The sequence below is a fragment of the Daucus carota genome, chromosome 1 (genome assembly GCF_001625215.2).
Source record: "Daucus carota subsp. sativus chromosome 1, DH1 v3.0, whole genome shotgun sequence".
Taxonomy (NCBI): Eukaryota; Viridiplantae; Streptophyta; class Magnoliopsida; order Apiales; family Apiaceae; genus Daucus; species Daucus carota.
The window spans coordinates 32,270,916-32,287,887 of NC_030381.2; the positions used below are offsets into that span (position 1 = coordinate 32,270,916).

At 35.4% G+C, this 16,972-nt stretch overlaps 2 protein-coding genes across 3 annotated transcripts; one reads left to right on the forward strand and one right to left on the reverse strand.

The window, feature by feature from the left end:
* Positions 1-9,340, reverse strand: LOC108205037 (uncharacterized). 2 transcript variants are annotated; one of them, XM_017374788.2, is made up of 10 exons: positions 8,945-9,340; positions 3,135-6,451; positions 2,980-3,031; positions 2,761-2,840; positions 2,411-2,480; positions 1,754-2,038; positions 1,480-1,671; positions 1,123-1,389; positions 225-315; positions 1-140 (listed from the first exon to the last, which is right to left on the reverse strand). In XM_017374788.2, exon 2 carries the CDS (start codon positions 6,440-6,442, stop codon positions 3,173-3,175), a length of 3,270 nt encoding a protein of 1,089 aa, XP_017230277.2. In that variant the 5' UTR covers positions 6,443-6,451; positions 8,945-9,340; the 3' UTR covers positions 1-140; positions 225-315; positions 1,123-1,389; positions 1,480-1,671; positions 1,754-2,038; positions 2,411-2,480; positions 2,761-2,840; positions 2,980-3,031; positions 3,135-3,172. The 2 variants fall into 2 exon arrangements, with proteins under 2 accessions (XP_017230277.2, XP_017230276.2); XM_017374787.2 differs by having other exon boundaries at positions 2,934-3,031.
* A 4,932-nt stretch (positions 9,341-14,272) lies between these two features.
* On the forward strand, positions 14,273-16,972 carry LOC108221089 (G-type lectin S-receptor-like serine/threonine-protein kinase At2g19130). Its single transcript, XM_017394993.2, has one exon. It carries the CDS (start codon positions 14,302-14,304, stop codon positions 16,792-16,794), a length of 2,493 nt encoding a protein of 830 aa, XP_017250482.2. The 5' UTR covers positions 14,273-14,301; the 3' UTR covers positions 16,795-16,972.

The window sequence follows — 16,972 nt, forward strand, 5'->3', positions numbered from 1 at the left end:
TTGCAACTAAAAATTGTGTCATATATTGAGTTGCATCCTCAATACGATTGTATTCACGCTTGTGATTTATCACTAGTCTAGAAGGTGACATAAATGCAAACCTATCATCGTTTAGCTCTTTGCACAACTTCCCAATGTACCTACAAAATCATATATCACAATGAACATGCATGGTAATAAACAATACAAGAGCAGAGTATTAGGAGAATAAGAACTGTTCTTACTTTGAAAAGATTTCCAAGATGGGTATATTTAACCAGCTCCTTTTTAGAAATTGATCAACATCTTCGTATGTCACATATATAGGTTCTCCATCTTGTTCAAAAGTAAAAGTTGTACCTTTTGCATTAGATTGCTCAAGCAAGTAGCGCAAGGATCGACAATTTTGAGTTGAATTCATAGGATAAATGTAAGCAAATTTTATCACAAAAGGACATAAGTGGAGTACTAATAAAAAGTGTTGAGAATTCATAGGATAAAGTTTGAGCCAAGCTGATTGTTTAAGCCCCTCTGCTGTGATATATATTCACATACAAACTTAATTCTGTTTTTGGTTTGTAATTGAGTATTGTTTCTTAACTTTATAGAGTTTACGTCTATAAGATTCTGTACTTCTAAATATTTATACTTCTGTTTTTGGTTTGTAATTGAGTATTTTTATACTTTTGTTCTGAATATTTCTTAGTTTTCATGTGATTAGCCTACTGATTCTTGTCTTAGTTGCATCAACTCTAGGTAAATAATTTTATTTCTGTAATTCAGTTTAAGTACTACTTTGTAATTCAACTTAATTTTATTTCTGTAATTCAGTTTAAGTACTACTTTGTAATTAATTCAACTTAATTTTATTTCTGCAATTCAGTTTAAGTACTACTTTGTAATTCAACTTAATTTTATTTCTGTAATTCAGTTTAAGTACCTCATGTAGTTCTACTGTTCGCAAGAACTTTGTTAAGAAAGCATCAGATTTAGTCAACAAGCAGCAGTAGATTTAGTTCTTTTAAAATAATTGACATGAGTTCTTTACAAAAATGCAGGGAGACTGATTTCTTAGAATTTGAGTGCAGGGAGCCCTTAATTAAATTTAAGAAGTCAGCAAAAAAAAATGAGATGTAAACTTACCATTTTCTCGAAGACTTCCTTTGTTTGACTGTTTGGGATGTAATATTCGCCTTTATCGTTCTTTTTTGTACGTGCTCTAACCCAATCATAACTACGTACACTACGATCACTCGATAAAATCGACGGGTCAAGAGATTCTGAATTTTCCAAACCAGCTATGGGATCCTCAATAGACCACTTAGTCCTTTTTGCACGATATCCACTCGGCCCAAGAAAATGCACATGCTCATTATGTTGCTGACTTTTTTTTGCCTTGTCACTTATCGCCTATTTTCAAAAGCGGCAAAAAAAATGAGATTAAAATTAAATGCAGGATTCCATATATGTAAAGTCATTATGTTTCTGACTTTATGTCACCTTAAATTCCTCAGATTGGCGTCTAGTTTTGTATATTTCCCACTACTCTTGGCTGATGAAATGATAGACTTCACATGGATCCTTTCTGGTTCGCAAGAAATTCTTTGTCAATTTACCCTTGAAATCCCGCCATTGCTTTGCTGCCTTCTCTAGCACAATCTTTTTTCGTGAATCATCGAGCTTCCAACGATTCTGTAAATAATGAGTTTAATTATTTACAGGATAAAAAATGATATGGAATTGGTGAGATAATTTAGAATCAGTATTAACATACCTTAATATCATCCCAAATTACATCTTTTAATCCTTGATTAACTACGTCCCAACTCTCCAAATTTATGTCAACCTGAAACCGGACAACTGATCCTAGATAAATTGTGAAATCTTTAAGCATGTCCCCACATGGCTGACCATATTCATCAAAATTAATTTGACACTCCAAATTCTGGTTTTCAATTCTTTTTTTCAGTTTTTTACAGACAGTAGGACCCCTGGTCTTTTTGTTGCTTCCTGAACTAGAACCCGATGGTACATTATCCTCATCATCCATGGCTATTACCTGCAATAAAATATTCTAGATTATAAAAGTGAAACAGATTTATGCAATGGAATGACAAGTACTGCTGTTATGGATTGTAGTACATACAAAGATAACACAGGCTGATTTTCTAATTAAATCTGCCCCAGTCTGTTAAAATCTGTAGTAGAATATGTTGTGTCTACTTGTTGTGCTATGTTACCACTGCTTAAAGTGTAATATTCTGTAAACAGAAAGAACCTTACTACCTTTTGAAAATAGCTTCTTCAAGTTAAAATAGGTATCCTCATTTAAATATAAATAAAAAAGAAAAAATTACAGAAGAACCATGATTCCCTGCTTCTATGTAAGAAATTACTAGTATCATATTGACAAGGGAAAAATAATAAAAACCTGTGATCACCGAGCTTCGGGGGTGTACTAGCCAAAGAACCAATAAAGCCAACACCAAGAACTGGACAACCTAATAAAAAAATTAAGAGAAACACTATTATTAAGGAGGTTTAACATCCAGGATTGGTCACAAGTAGAAGGATATGTTCCTAACTCCCAGGTTGCACTACAGTACAACAAATTGCCAATCCAAACTTTAACATTAAAGATTGATTCATTTTGTGTCGAAAGCATATAAAAATTGCCAATCCACACTCACACACATAAGACTGTTATAAATTATTTGCCTTTCCGGATGTTCTGATCATAAATAGTGAACTAAAAAAAAATAGGTGGAAGCAATTTAATACCTGATTCCTGTTCTCGATATACTATTGTGACTTTACAAGTCAATACAGAGTCACTCCTTTCGTTTAGGCCATAGCAGTAGCTGGAACATATTGATTTTAGATAAATTCACATATTCGAAGTTTAACTGAGAATTGCAAATTAAGAAACTAGAAAAGGGAATGCAAATTTGAACCTTATAATAAACAAAATACTGGAAGAAGTCTGCTTTCGTGACTCACACAATAGTAGCCGGAACAACCACTTAGTTACCAAGCGAATTCCTGTATTTCCCTGAATAAGGAGAGAACAAATCAGGAACCATTATTAACAGATACAAAACAGAACATAATCCAGAATCTTCGAATATGTGATAAAAAAGGGATGAAACAATTACATGGCACACAAAACAGACACAAAACAGAACATGTTAATTCACGCTTGACCATCGATCCAGACCCCTTCGTCATGGTCATTACGTGCATAATTTATATCTACATTGTCTTCCCTTAATGTGGTTGTTTGTATACCAACGGAGAAAGGGGGATTATCATCAAATTGATTATACTCGTCCTCATCTTCAACATTATCAATTCCAATGATGCGTCGCTTGCTTTGAAGAACAATGGACCACTTAGCATCAGCAGGATCTCGAACATAGAAAACTTGATTCACTTGTGTAGCGAATATGAACGGGTCATCTTCATGACCAAACCGTAAAAAGTCTACCAAAGTGAAGCCCAAGTCATCCACCCGGACACCGCGCTTTATATCGAACCACTTACATCTAAAGAGAGCAACCTTGAAAAATCTGTAGTCAAGCTCCCAAATTTCTTCAATCACCCCATAGTATGACTTCTTTATATCTCGTGATGTCAAGGAATTGCCTCTTTCAAATTCCGTTGAAGAAGCTTCCACACACACTCCACTGTTCTGTACAGTGCTTTTGTCATCTTGACTTTGTGTATAGAAAGTATACCCATTAACATCATATGCTTGATACGATCTCACAGGCATGTCAGGTTCATATGCTAGCCATTTAATTGTATCAGAAACTGAAGAATGACTTGTTGAATATTGAGACATCACTTTATCTTTAAACCATTTCACAAATGATCGATTGTGTTCGTTTGTAACCCATCTTCCACTCTTAGAAGGATGACCTTGTCGAATCTCGACTAAGTGCTCTTGTAAATAGGGATTCACTTCAGTCATGTGTTGCAATACAAATAAATGGGCTCTATCAAGCAATTCAGCACTAGGAGAGATCATTTTATGTCCCAACGTACCCTGACCTTCAAGTCTTCCTTCATGACGAGATCTTGGAATTCCAACTCGATCAGCGGATGCTAGGTAGTTCGTGCAAAATTCAATAGTCTCTTCAACCGTGTACCCTTCGACAATACTGGCTTCCGGAAGACGCCGGTTTCTCACATATGCTTTTAAGATACACAAGAATCTCTCGAAAGGATACATTTGATGCAGGAATAAAGGACCACAAATTTTAACCTCTCTGACAAGATGAATGACTAAATGCACCATAATGTCAAAGAATGAGTGAAAGAAATACATTTCAAATTCACAGAGTGTGACAATAATGTCAGCTTGCAGTTTATCCAATGTCATTGGATCAATGACCTTACTGCATATAGCATTAAAGAAGAAACATAGTTTCATAAGAGCCAGTCTCACGTGCTTGGGCAATATTCCTCGAATTGCAACCGGAAGCAGATGTTGCATTAACACGTGACAGTCATGCGACTTCAAACCTATCAGCTTCAAATCTTTCATTGAGACAAAGTTTTTAGGGTTCGAGGAATATCCAGATGGGACTTTCACGGTAGACAAACACTCACAGAAGCTGATTTTCTCTTTTCTAGACAAAGTGAAGCAAGCTGGAGGTAGATATGTACGTTTACCCTTTTGTTGCGGTGCTAACTCTGCTCGAACACCCATCTGCTGCAAGTCTAATCTAGCTTTCATGCCATCTTTTGTCTTGCCAGGTATATTCAACAGAGTTCCAATAATGCTTTCACAAACATTTTTTTCAATATGCATAAAATCAAGACAATGTCGAACTTGCAAGTGCTCCCAATATGGAAGATCCCAGAATATAGATCTCTTCTTCCAGGTGCTACTTGTTGTTGGCTTTTTATATAACTTCCCAAGCACAACATCAATATCTTTGACTCGTTGAAAGACCTCCTTCCCGGTTAAAGGTAAACGAGCCACCCGAGTCTCGACAGTGCCATCAAAAGAATCTTTCCTCTTACGATAAGGGTGGTTAATGGGGAGAAAAGTACGATGACCCATATATACATTTTTTTTGCAATTGTGTAAGCGAATGTCGATCGTAGCATCCTCACAAATAGGACATGCTTTAGCTCCTTTGACACTATACCCTGAAAGGTTTCCATAGCCCGGAAAGTCACTTATGGTGCAAAAAATCATGGCACGCAAGGTGAAGTCTGTTTGGCTGTATGCATCATATATCCTCTCACCTTGATCCCACAATAACCGTAGATCTTCAATAAGTGGCTGAAGATAAACATCTATGTTATTTCTTGCCTCTTTAGGACCGGGGATTAGCAGTGTCAACATAATGTACTTGCGCTTCATGCATAACCAAGGAGGCAAGTTATAAATTGTTAAAAGAACCGGCCAAGTACTATGTTGAGAACTTAGAGTCCGATACGAATTCATGCCATCTGCACAAAGGCCAAGTCGAAGGTTTCTAAGTTCTCCGCCGAATTCCGGAAACTTTCCATCAATGGTTCTCCATTGTGGTGAGTCGGCTGGGTGTCGAAACATCCCATCTGATTTTCTTCCTTCAACATGCCACCTTAACAGTTTCGCATCATTTACATATGCAAAGAGTCGTCTGAATCGTTCCACTATAGGCAGATAACGCAAAACCTTGACCGGAGGCCTCTTCTTGTCATTAGTTGAAGAACTACTTCCCTCCCGCTTGAACCTAGATGCTCCGCATTTTGGACAGGCGTGTAGATGTTCGTGCTCATTGCGAAACAACACACAGTCATTTGGACATGCATGTATCTTCTTCACATTCATACCCATCGGACACAATATCTTCTTCGCCTCATAGGTGGAGGTGGGAAGCTCGTTCTTCGGAGGAAGAATGTCTGCCAGAAGTTTTAGCATTTCGGTGAAACTTTTGTCACTCCACCCATTCTTCACTTTAAGCTTACACAATTTAAGGGTAGTTGACAACCTCGTAAACTGATCACTGCACCCGGGATACAGAAGTTTCTTGGAGTCATCAACCAAGTGTTCAAGAACCTCCGGCTGGTGCATTAGAAGATCTTCAACATCTTCGATCATCTCATGGACCTTGTCGTTTTCTACATCATCTTCGTTATTAGTATCCATACTATCTCCATAACTTTCATATGTTCTGCTAACTGTCACTGGTCTTCTGGATTGTATTCCTTCACCATGCCAGATCCACTTAGTATAATTTTCCATGAAGCCACGCCGAAATAAATGTCCACGCACTGTCTCGGCATCAGGATACTTTTTTAAATTATAACAGTCACGACAGGGACATGTGATCATTTCTTCTTTACCCTGTTCGGTGCCCTTCTGTTTTATGTTCTCAACCGCACATGAAATGAATTCGTTAACCCCACTAACATACTCATGTGAAACCCGCGGTAATTTGTACATCCACGTGGCACGATCCATGTTATATATCTATATAGAATATATGCAGGAAAAGTTAATAGGTATCAAAATAAATCTCAAGAAAAAAGTGTCATGTCTATATCTCTGAAGCTTATATTCTTTTTATATTAAGATTTTTCTTTCTGTATTATTTAAATTGTATAAATTATGTATCTTTCATTTTTGTAAGTGTAATTTATGTCTAGACCAGCATATAAAATGTAAATGTAAAACTGAATTTAATAAATAATTTTGAATAATTATCAAGTTCTTATTTAATTATAGAAATTAGATATAAAAATGTATGCCAAGTGCAGTTTCTCTAAGAATGTATATATTATCAACTTTATAAAATATTGATAAATAATTAAATTGACATGATAAACACTGAATCCAAAGGCCAGAAAAAAGCAAGGAATACTATAATCAGAATTCATGCTAAATAACAATTGTATCGTGAATCAATCCCTTATCTTCCACACCTCGTGCTTCAATATATTTTTGATTTCCTAGCATTTCATGACTTAATTTATATTTTTATAATTTTATCTAACTTACTCAAACTTTGTTGGTCATATGGTTATGGTTTTGATTTATCTGCCACAGTTTGTGTTCCAATATTTATGTCCCTGGCTACAAGAAAATCACAAGTTAAATGTTAAGAAAAAAGTTTTGTAGATCAATAATTAGCTCTTAATTAATCTTTACTAATCCAGAGTCCAGAAAATAGAACAGTCTCCTTTTCTTTTGATTGTTGCAAATGTCTAGCTAGAAGTCTAAAAGTTTTACCACCTGCTGCAGTAAAACTTCTCATTGTCGAGAAGGCTTTTAGATGAAGAGTTAATATTACAAATAATAAAAAGTTTCCGCATAATATGGACAACACAAATACACAGACTAGCTCCTATCTTTTAAACAAGGACCCTGACATAACATATATATGTCCAAAGGAAAAAAGGGCATTGTCAGACAGAAACTACAGTTTATCTTCTCAGCATATATAGGAATACAAATGAATAGAACTTATGTTATTTATCTCCACAAGTTCTTTGTTTTGTGCCAATGCAGCACCTAATTTGTCCTAAAACTCGGATGTCACCTAATTTCTAAAAAATATAAAATTTAAATGATTAAGTTTGAGCACACCAAACTGGGAAAGTATTCTAATACTAAAGGTTAGCTAGTTATGTCCTCTCTTTCATAATGTTCATAATATATCCCTCATTTCTCCATGCCAGTCATTTTCGTACTGCTAGTCTCATCCTATACCTAAAGTTCATATGCATTCATTCAGTTAATATTTTTATCTTTAAGCAGAAATTTCCAGAATCTTTATCCCATATTAGTTGATTATTTTTTTAATCGGAAATTATAGACAGAATAAAGAATTGGGAAATTAATATTTTGAAAATCATGTCGTTGGACTAACTAGATTCAGAATGGATATTTAGTCGTATACTAATTAGCTCTGCCAGGTATGTTATGCAAATTCAGATGCATGAACTAATCCTCAAACTCATTAATTATCCACCTCAATTTCTAAATTAAATATAGTACTTAAAACTTTATTTTCAAACCATAATCTATCCTTATTATCAGTCTAATATAACCTGTGTACATAGTAAGATAGTATAGCACTAGTTCAGATTATTGTGGCTTTGTCGAAATAGTACAGGGTCCTTTAAAATGTAACTTCCAACCACCACCTTGTTGCTTCTTAATCCTACTAACATTACAGTGGAAGTGAAGAGTGAAAACCAGTAACATTCAGTAGGCTCCAGATTAGTTAACACCAGACGACAATGCAAGTCCTTTTAACATTGAATCAAAATCATGTCAAGTTGCTTTCTTTGAGCTACCCTTTTTAAATCTATCAAACAATCAAATTTATGCCAAACATGTTTTCTTTCAGGCACGTTGTCCAAATTAGGAGGAACCAAAATCACACATTACAGGATGATCAGACCGCGGTTAATCGCAATTTTTGTATACTACTAGATTAAAAAAAGGAGAAGAAGAATTCGTTTCACTCAAACCATGCTCTATATTCTCAAGCAACTCTGTACTACACTATATTGTCCAAAAGGGTAAGATGTACGCAAACATTAGTAAAAACTTTTTAAGGTATCCTTAGAGTTTTGGACTTGTTGTATTGAAACTAATTGTGTAATATCTCCATTACAACAGTACAGCTCAGTAAAGTTAGTAAAATTGCTACATGTATGTATTTGTGTAATTGAGTAAAACCTGTAGTGGAAAGCACAACCATTCTCTTTCAGTTCTCATTTAAATTAAGCAGCCCACAACATTCTTGTTATTAATTATATTACAAACCCCCACATCATGTCAAATAATCAGTACAACTCCGAATAAAACAATCATGCCAAAATCAGTACAACTCAAAATCAGTACCACTGAAAAATCAGTAACAAGTACAACTGAAAAATCAAAATAAAACACCAAAATCATGCCAAATAATCTCCAGGAACAATTCAAATCTTCAGAAAATAAACAAGCACATACCAGGAATTTTATGAAGAACCCTAGTTTGGTAGCAGACCCCACGCACAAAGCAATTCAGAGAGCAATTCAGAGAACCCGGAAAACCCACAAAGCAAACCCAGCGATTCAGAGAAGTAGTGTAGAACTCAGATTGCAGCAGACCAAGAGATTCCGATTCAGAGCTTGAAAGCAAACCAAGAGATTCCAATTGAGATTGAGCAAACCCACAAACTTGATAAACCTGTCGAGAGATTGAGAGAGATTCGAGAGCAGATGATAACCCAGCGATTCAGATTGAGATTCCGATGGATTGTGGATTGTGGATTGAGCAGCGCGCGATTCCGGTGAGAGAGCAATTGAGATTTTGATGTCTGAGAAGGAAAATAAAACCTAAGTCTGATATGTTTGTGAAAATAAAACCCGATGAACCGCGCGCCTAAGTCAGTATTTGACATATATTCAGATTTTTAAAATCATCCAATAATTTCTTACGTCGGGCAATTGCAGGGCGACGCTAAAAGGATATACCTACAGCGTCGGCTCTTAATGAACCGCCGCAAAAACGTTACCTACAGCGTTGGTGTTTTTGAAACCGACGCAGTAAGCACATTTTATGCGTCGGTGTTTAGTTAACCGACGTAAAAAGTGAACTTTAGGTGTCGGCTGTTTAAACAGCCGACGCTATAAATCAGAAAAAAACATTTTGTGCGTCGGTTAAGTACTGAACCGACGCTAGAAGGAGTTTTAAGCGACGGTTGTTTGGAAAACCGACGCAAAAAGCCCGTTGCCTAAAGCATTTTTTGTACTAGTGTTTCTTCCCTTTTATACAACTTGATTTCAATTCCTTAAGAATAAACAGTTGTACGATTACAGTTTCTTCATTTACATAAATTATATATAAATATGAGAGGGTTTTGAGGGTGATGATATTATGGTTAGAAAAGAAGAGTTTAGATCATTTAATAATGGTGATTTCACGACAAAGACGAGTTTATGAAAGAAAAATACCATATATCCTAAAAAAAATCTCAAAATATTTCCTAAATACTGAGTTATCAATATACAGATAATTTTCTTAATAATAATATGAGATCCCGCAAGCATATATATGTGTCCCCAAATTGAAATTTGTCTATATATTAGTAACGCATTATTTGATAAACATTTGGGAAATTAATTTGAGGTACCTGCATTGCTAGCTCTAAGTCATATATACTAGGTTGCTTGGTTTAGTTTAGTTTATCATTTTATTTTGTGCAAGTATTTTGAAATATAAAAAATATTATTTTAAATTCTTTCACTTTTCCGTTCCAAATCAAAATTTAAATATTAAAAGAGTAATATACGAAGTTATACTTCCAAGATTATGCTCTGATATCGGTACTTGGGCTAAAAAACGAATTTGAAATTGAAACTGGGAAAAACCGAAAAAAAAACAATCTGAATATAACCGATCTGAAATCGAAAAATTAAAAATCGATCCGATTTAAATGGTCTGGTTCCGGAGCTCGGGTTATACCTTCCAACCGAACCGATAAAAACCGAACCGAACCGGTTATTAAAATAATAAAATTATATATACTAATATAATAAATATATAATCGTATTAAGTTAAATCCTCAAGGTGAAGTTTTCGGTACTTTTTTATACACATTTAATCTGCTCAGTACCTGCTGCTGCTGCTGACTGATAAGAGTCATCATCAAAGCTTATGAGAAAAGAGAGGATTATATTTTATTAATAATGCACCCAGAGAGCAAAAAAGAAAACAGAACAAAAACAGAGCTCCTCAAATCATCAGAAAACAGACGAGCACACATCAGTATTTAGGCTAAAACATAGATATATCATAATCCCAAACCAACATAAATGTATGAGACTATATTGAATTCAGATGAAGAATAAACGAAAGAATCAACCAAGAAATTCTACATTGAAATTTATTGTCCTACGTGCTTTTGTGCCTTCACATGATTATATCTATATTACTTATAAATCAGTCGAGTTTTGAAGAATAAGCAGCGGCAACAACAATGTCTCTGATGCATGTTAGTCGGTTTTGTAATCGGAACCGAGCCGATTATAATCGAATCGGGATTTTTTAACCGAATCCGAAACAGTAAGGGATTTTCAATTTTAAAAATCATAAGTATATGATTGTGGTTCCGGTTTTATCCAAAAACCAAGCCGAACTGGTGCTCACTCCTAATCAGTACAACATTGAATACGAAAATAACAATGAGATATTTCAAAATACTCCAACTGTTAGGCCAGAGGCCCAGAGCCCGTTGGACACGGTCGCATACCTAGAAGCCTTAGCCCATGGTCACGATCACCCAGCCAGTCAGTCCATTCTCTCTTCTTCTAGTAAGTTTCAAACCCAAACTGAAGCATGGTGGATGGTAGGGTTGAAAAAAACCCGAATCAAACCAAAATCGATACAATTGGAAAACCGAGTCAAACAAAATCGACTGGAAATCGAAACTGAAAAATAAAAATGAATAGACTTTATTTGTTTGGTCCCACTATAGGATCTAACCAAATTGAAAAAAATCGAATCGAACTGATTATAGATATAAATTATGAAATAGTATATTTTAAGTAATTAATATAAATTTTAAAAATCTTTTTAAATAAAACATTAGGTGTTTTGTATTCTGGACAAGTTGTTTGGTTAAGTAAATGGACCATGTAGTGGCTCAATCAAGACACAATTTAAGAGTTCATTAGTTTTGATACACTCCTCGGGTTTATTATTAATACTAGCCTTTAACCCGTGCTTCGCATGGGCGGGTATATAGTTCGTAATTTATTATTTAAAATTTAATTTTTAATATCATTTTATTAGTATTTTAGTATTAATAGATTGAATTTTAATTAAATTATATTATTCAATTGACTATATTTTCTCCCGATTATTTAAAAATGGACAAACTGAGCACGGTTGGATAGCTCAGTGGTAAAGAGCTTATCCTCTGTCGTCCCAGGTCTTGGGTTCGACCCTGGCTCACCCCGAGAATTTCGTAGAACAGATACTCATTTGTAAGGCTATAAGCCATATTTGTCAAAAAAAAAAATGGACAAACTCTAATAAATACAGCCGATCGTGTAATACCTTTGAAAGATTCAGTAATCTAATCAATCGAATTTCAACTTAATTTTGTAATTTTGGTTTTTTTGACAATAATAACTTTTAAGATTAGAGTTAGAAAATGTTATGTAATGGTTCGTGTTTATATTGAAATAGAACACGTTAAAGTTAAAAAGAGTTATATGAAGGTTTTTGTTAAAAGAAGATATTCAAAATTGTATATTTATATCATTATTATAATTTTTTTAATGGAATATTATATGATAATGAATTGTTATGAGTGTATTTAGTATTTGAAACTGTTTAACAATATAATATTAATAGACTCCACATTTGTAGACTTGTAGTACCAAAAGGAGAGTACCAAACCAAAAAATATAACTAAAACCTTGGACTATAAATTATACCCATGTTGGCTTATTATAGTATAGTATAGATAGCATAGATACATGTGTCTTATTCCTCTTTATTTATCTAAAATTAGAGTAGTTAATAATTTTGTTAATTTTTGATCGAAGTAAATTGTGTTTTGTGTTCATATATAGTTGTACATTGATGCTAGCGATGTTTAATGTCGAGTGTATGAATTATTTTGTATTCACCAAAAATCAGCATTCTTGAAATTAGTGGTCCTCTCATAATTATTTGCTTTTCCCTAGTAGTAGCTCTCATCATCCTTCAAAAATATAATTTTTCTTAACCTAAATATTTTTCTTAAATTTTTGTTTCATCCGTTTTTGTAACCGAACCGAGTCTTTTAAAATCGAAACCGAAACAAATGGTTCGGTTATGATTGCGGTTTTCGATTTTTAAAAACGAAGACATATGATTTTGATTTTATACAAAAAAGCGATTCGGAACGACCATGCTCTTCCCTAATGGATGGGTTGTTGAATTCAATTTTTTTAGTTCGAAATTGCTCAGACACAATTCAAATCCGTTCCAAAATTCATTTCAATTAAACATTGCTAAAGAAACGATGCAATGACAAAAGAAATAGTCAGGGCATGCAGAAGCGCAGTTGAAGTAAAATTAAATGAAATCACAACGGCGGATATAGTAAGAGGCACGGGACATGTGTCCTTTTTAAGTTTTTTATTTATACTTTTTCATCGATCTAAATTTTACAAAATTATAGAAATATTTTTAAAAAATTTGAAAATATAGCCATGCGTTTGAAAAATTTGTTTGATGTCCCCTTAGAAAATAATCCCCGATCTGTCCATGAGAACAAGCCCGAAACATAAAAAAGAGACTCATCACCTTTGTAGAAGTAACGGGAGCCATGCTCCCCGGAGTAAATGATGTTCTTAATGCGCTTCAATTGCTTAATGCGCTTTTTACAACACTGTTCTTTAGTATTTAGTGTTAACTGATGTTCCCCAGAAGACATGTGGACGTCTCTGTGCTTGATTTTTAAGGTTGTTCCCCTTAGGATGCATTCGGCGTATCCGTTGGCACTATATCAAGATCCCACCCTTTTCCCAGACCAAACAATAGGTTTAATTATGTTGGTTTGGTAATTTTGTACCCTTTACCAAATTTCATGCTCTAATTTTTTCTTGTAGCTTGATGTTGTACAATTCAGCATAATGTCAAACACTTGCATGTAAGTAAGCCTCAGTTTTGTTTTGCCAAGACTCCAAGCACATCTATTGCAAATCTTGACACTTAAACGCATCAACTCTCTGTAGAAATTCTTGTTTCTTAAACGGTTCACAAGGAACTGGACTTCCAAATGATAAATGATTCACTGCCAAGGGCTTCCTGAATTAAATCAGTTTATTTTGGGAAGTTAGGCATGCTGGAAATGTGAAATTTAATCCCACACTAACTAGTCATTTTGAGCCACATTTGGGTAGGCGATTGTGGTCTAAGTCTACAACGATTCGAAGCTTCATATAAACAGAGGTATTGGTAGTCTATGTCAACAACTTCTTTGGCAAATTTTTCTAATGCAGTATGCATATCTTGTCATTATCGCAAATTCACATTTCACTCACGCCATTGTTGCGGTACTAAGAACTGTTTATAATCTCTTATGACATAATAACAGTTATCTTCTAAGCTGGAAAATTTAAGTTGGTGCTTGATACTATTTAGAAGAGTGCGCGCAGAATAATTCAAGTGGCGGCCAACCCGTTCTAAACGCAATTTTCCACCAGGCCACTGACCATTTTTTTTCAACAGGCTATCATCACTTTGTACTTATAAAAGTTTAACAGAAGAGGTGGTGAGTAACAAACTATCAACCAAATACAAAGAGTAAATTTTCTATTCACCGGCTATGGATGCTAGAAAAACTCCTTTCTTTGTGCCAATATTATTTTACTTGTGTTTCTTCATCAACCTTCAATTCTCTTTTGGAGCCGATAGCATCTCAGCTTATCAGTCTCTCTCAGGTGATGAAACCATTGTCTCTTCAGGCGGGAATTTTGAACTTGGTTTCTTCAAGCCAGGCAACTTTTCCAAGTACTACATCGGCATATGGTTCAAAAAGGTTTCTGCTCGAACTGTAATATGGGTAGCCAACAGAGAGAGGCCCATCACTGATAAATATTCTTCAGTGCTGCAAGTTGTAGATGGTAACTTGGTGCTTTTTGATGAGACGCATACTGAAATCTGGTCCACAAACACAAAATTAAAGTCCTCCAGGGCAGTAGCAATACTTCTTGATGAAGGAAATTTAGTTTTGAGAAATGGATCATCCAATTCAACAGTTTGGCAAAGTCGGGATTACCCATCAGATACATGGTTGCCAGGAGGTTACCTTGGTTACGATAAACGTGCAAACAGGACACAGATTCTTACTTCATGGAAAAACTCTGAAGATCCTTCTCCTGGATTGTACACTTTTGAACTTGACCCTGTTGGAAATCAATATCTGCTCAGGTGGAACAGGTCCCGTCAAATATGGACAAGTGGAGTGTGGAATGGGCGGCTATTTACAAATGTACCCGAGATGGCCAGTGGAGTTATATTTTCCTTTACCTATAGATCAAATACTAATGGTTCTTATTTAACATATTTTCTAGAAAATACTTCCTCAATTACACAGTGGAGATTTATTGTGGATTATAATGGGCAAATTAAGGAACTGGGATGGTTGGCTGATCAGCAAAAGTGGTCCTCATTTTGGTCCAAGCCAAATACACAGTGCCAAGTTCATGCTTTTTGTGGAGCCTATGGTGTTTGCAATGATCTAACCTCTACTTTCTGTAACTGCTTGCCTGGTTTCAAAAGTAGGTTTGAGAAAAGCTGGACTTCGGGAGATTATTCTGGTGGTTGCAAGAGACTTATGGAATTGGAGTATGGTAATGCAAACACTACTAGCAAGAAAGCAGATATCTTTCAATTTTTTTCTCACATGAAATGGCCTGATAATCCTCAAGCTTTTTCAGCTGTGAATGCAGCACGCTGCAAATCCAACTGCTTGAGCAATATTTCTTGCACAGCTTATGCTTATTATCAGAACACCTGTTTCACTTGGCATGGGGACCTCTATAATATGCAACAGCTACCAGAAAATGACAACAATGGCAGGGTCATCTACATTAGAATCCCTTCATCTGACTCTTCAAAAAATAACAAGGGGATTATTTTTGGTGTTGTTGGAGGGTCAATTGCAATTCTATCCATCTTTTCAGGCCTTCTTTTACTTGCATTCAGACGACATAAAGCTAATAAGATTGAAAGAGCTGCGGAAGGTAGAATGGTGGCATTTGGCTACAAGGATTTGAAAAATGCAACCAAGAATTTCTCTGAAATGTTGGGGAAAGGAGGCTTTGGATCAGTTTACAAGGGAACATTGCCCGATTCAACAGTCATAGCAGTGAAGAAGCTGGAAGGCGTCAGCCAAGGGGAGAAACAATTCCGCAATGAAATCAGCACAATTGGTAACATTCAACATATAAACCTTGTGCATCTTCGTGGTTTCTGTTCTCAAGGTAACAAGAAGTTGTTAGTGTACGAGTATGCATCCAATGGATCATTAGATTCTCATCTTTTCAACCCAAAAAAGGATGAGGGTATATTACCCTGGACAACAAGGTATGAAATTGCATTAGGGACAGCCAGAGGACTGGTATATCTGCACGAGAAATGCAGGGACTGTATCATACATTGTGATATAAAGCCTGAAAACATTCTTCTGGATTCTTACATGTGTCCCAAAGTTGCAGATTTTGGGCTAGCAAAGTTGGTCGGGCATAATTTTAGCAGGGTCTTGACAACAATGAGAGGGACTCGAGGCTATCTTGCACCTGAATGGATATCTGGCGCAGCTATTACAACAAAAGCAGATGTGTATAGCTACGGAATGATGTTGCTTGAATTGGTATCTGGTAGGCGTAATTCTGAGCAAACTAGAGATGGAAAGGTAAATTTCTTTCCGGCAATTGCTGCAAATGTGATAATGAATGAGGGCGACATCCTTACTATATTAGACCCCAATTTAAATCTGGTTGCTGATATTGAAGAAGTAAGCAATATCTGTAGACTAGCTTGTTGGTGCATCCAAGAGGATGAACATGTTAGGCCAACAATGAGTAAGATAGTTCAGGTTCTTGAAGGGGTTTTGGATGTGGACATGCCTCCTGATCCACGAGGACTTCAAGTCTTTATCGACAATGAAGATGATATTGTTTTCCTCACTGATAAGCCATCCTCCTCTAATTTGCATATACAGAGCGATCCTGCATGGGCTTCATCATTCGTTGAAGAGCAGTATACCAACAAAAAGACCCAAGGTTCAAAGATTCAGGAATGCGAATCTGATTAAGCCTCGCTTTGGTTCCATTTTCATATTAGAAAGTTTGAGAAAATGAAACATCGTTAATACATATTATAAATAAAAGACATAGACATTATGTAAAGAAATTCAATTTTAATTATACATTTTCGTTAGCTTTAAATATCAGGGCTGAGCCTTGGGCCGGTTCACTTATAAAATTGCAAGA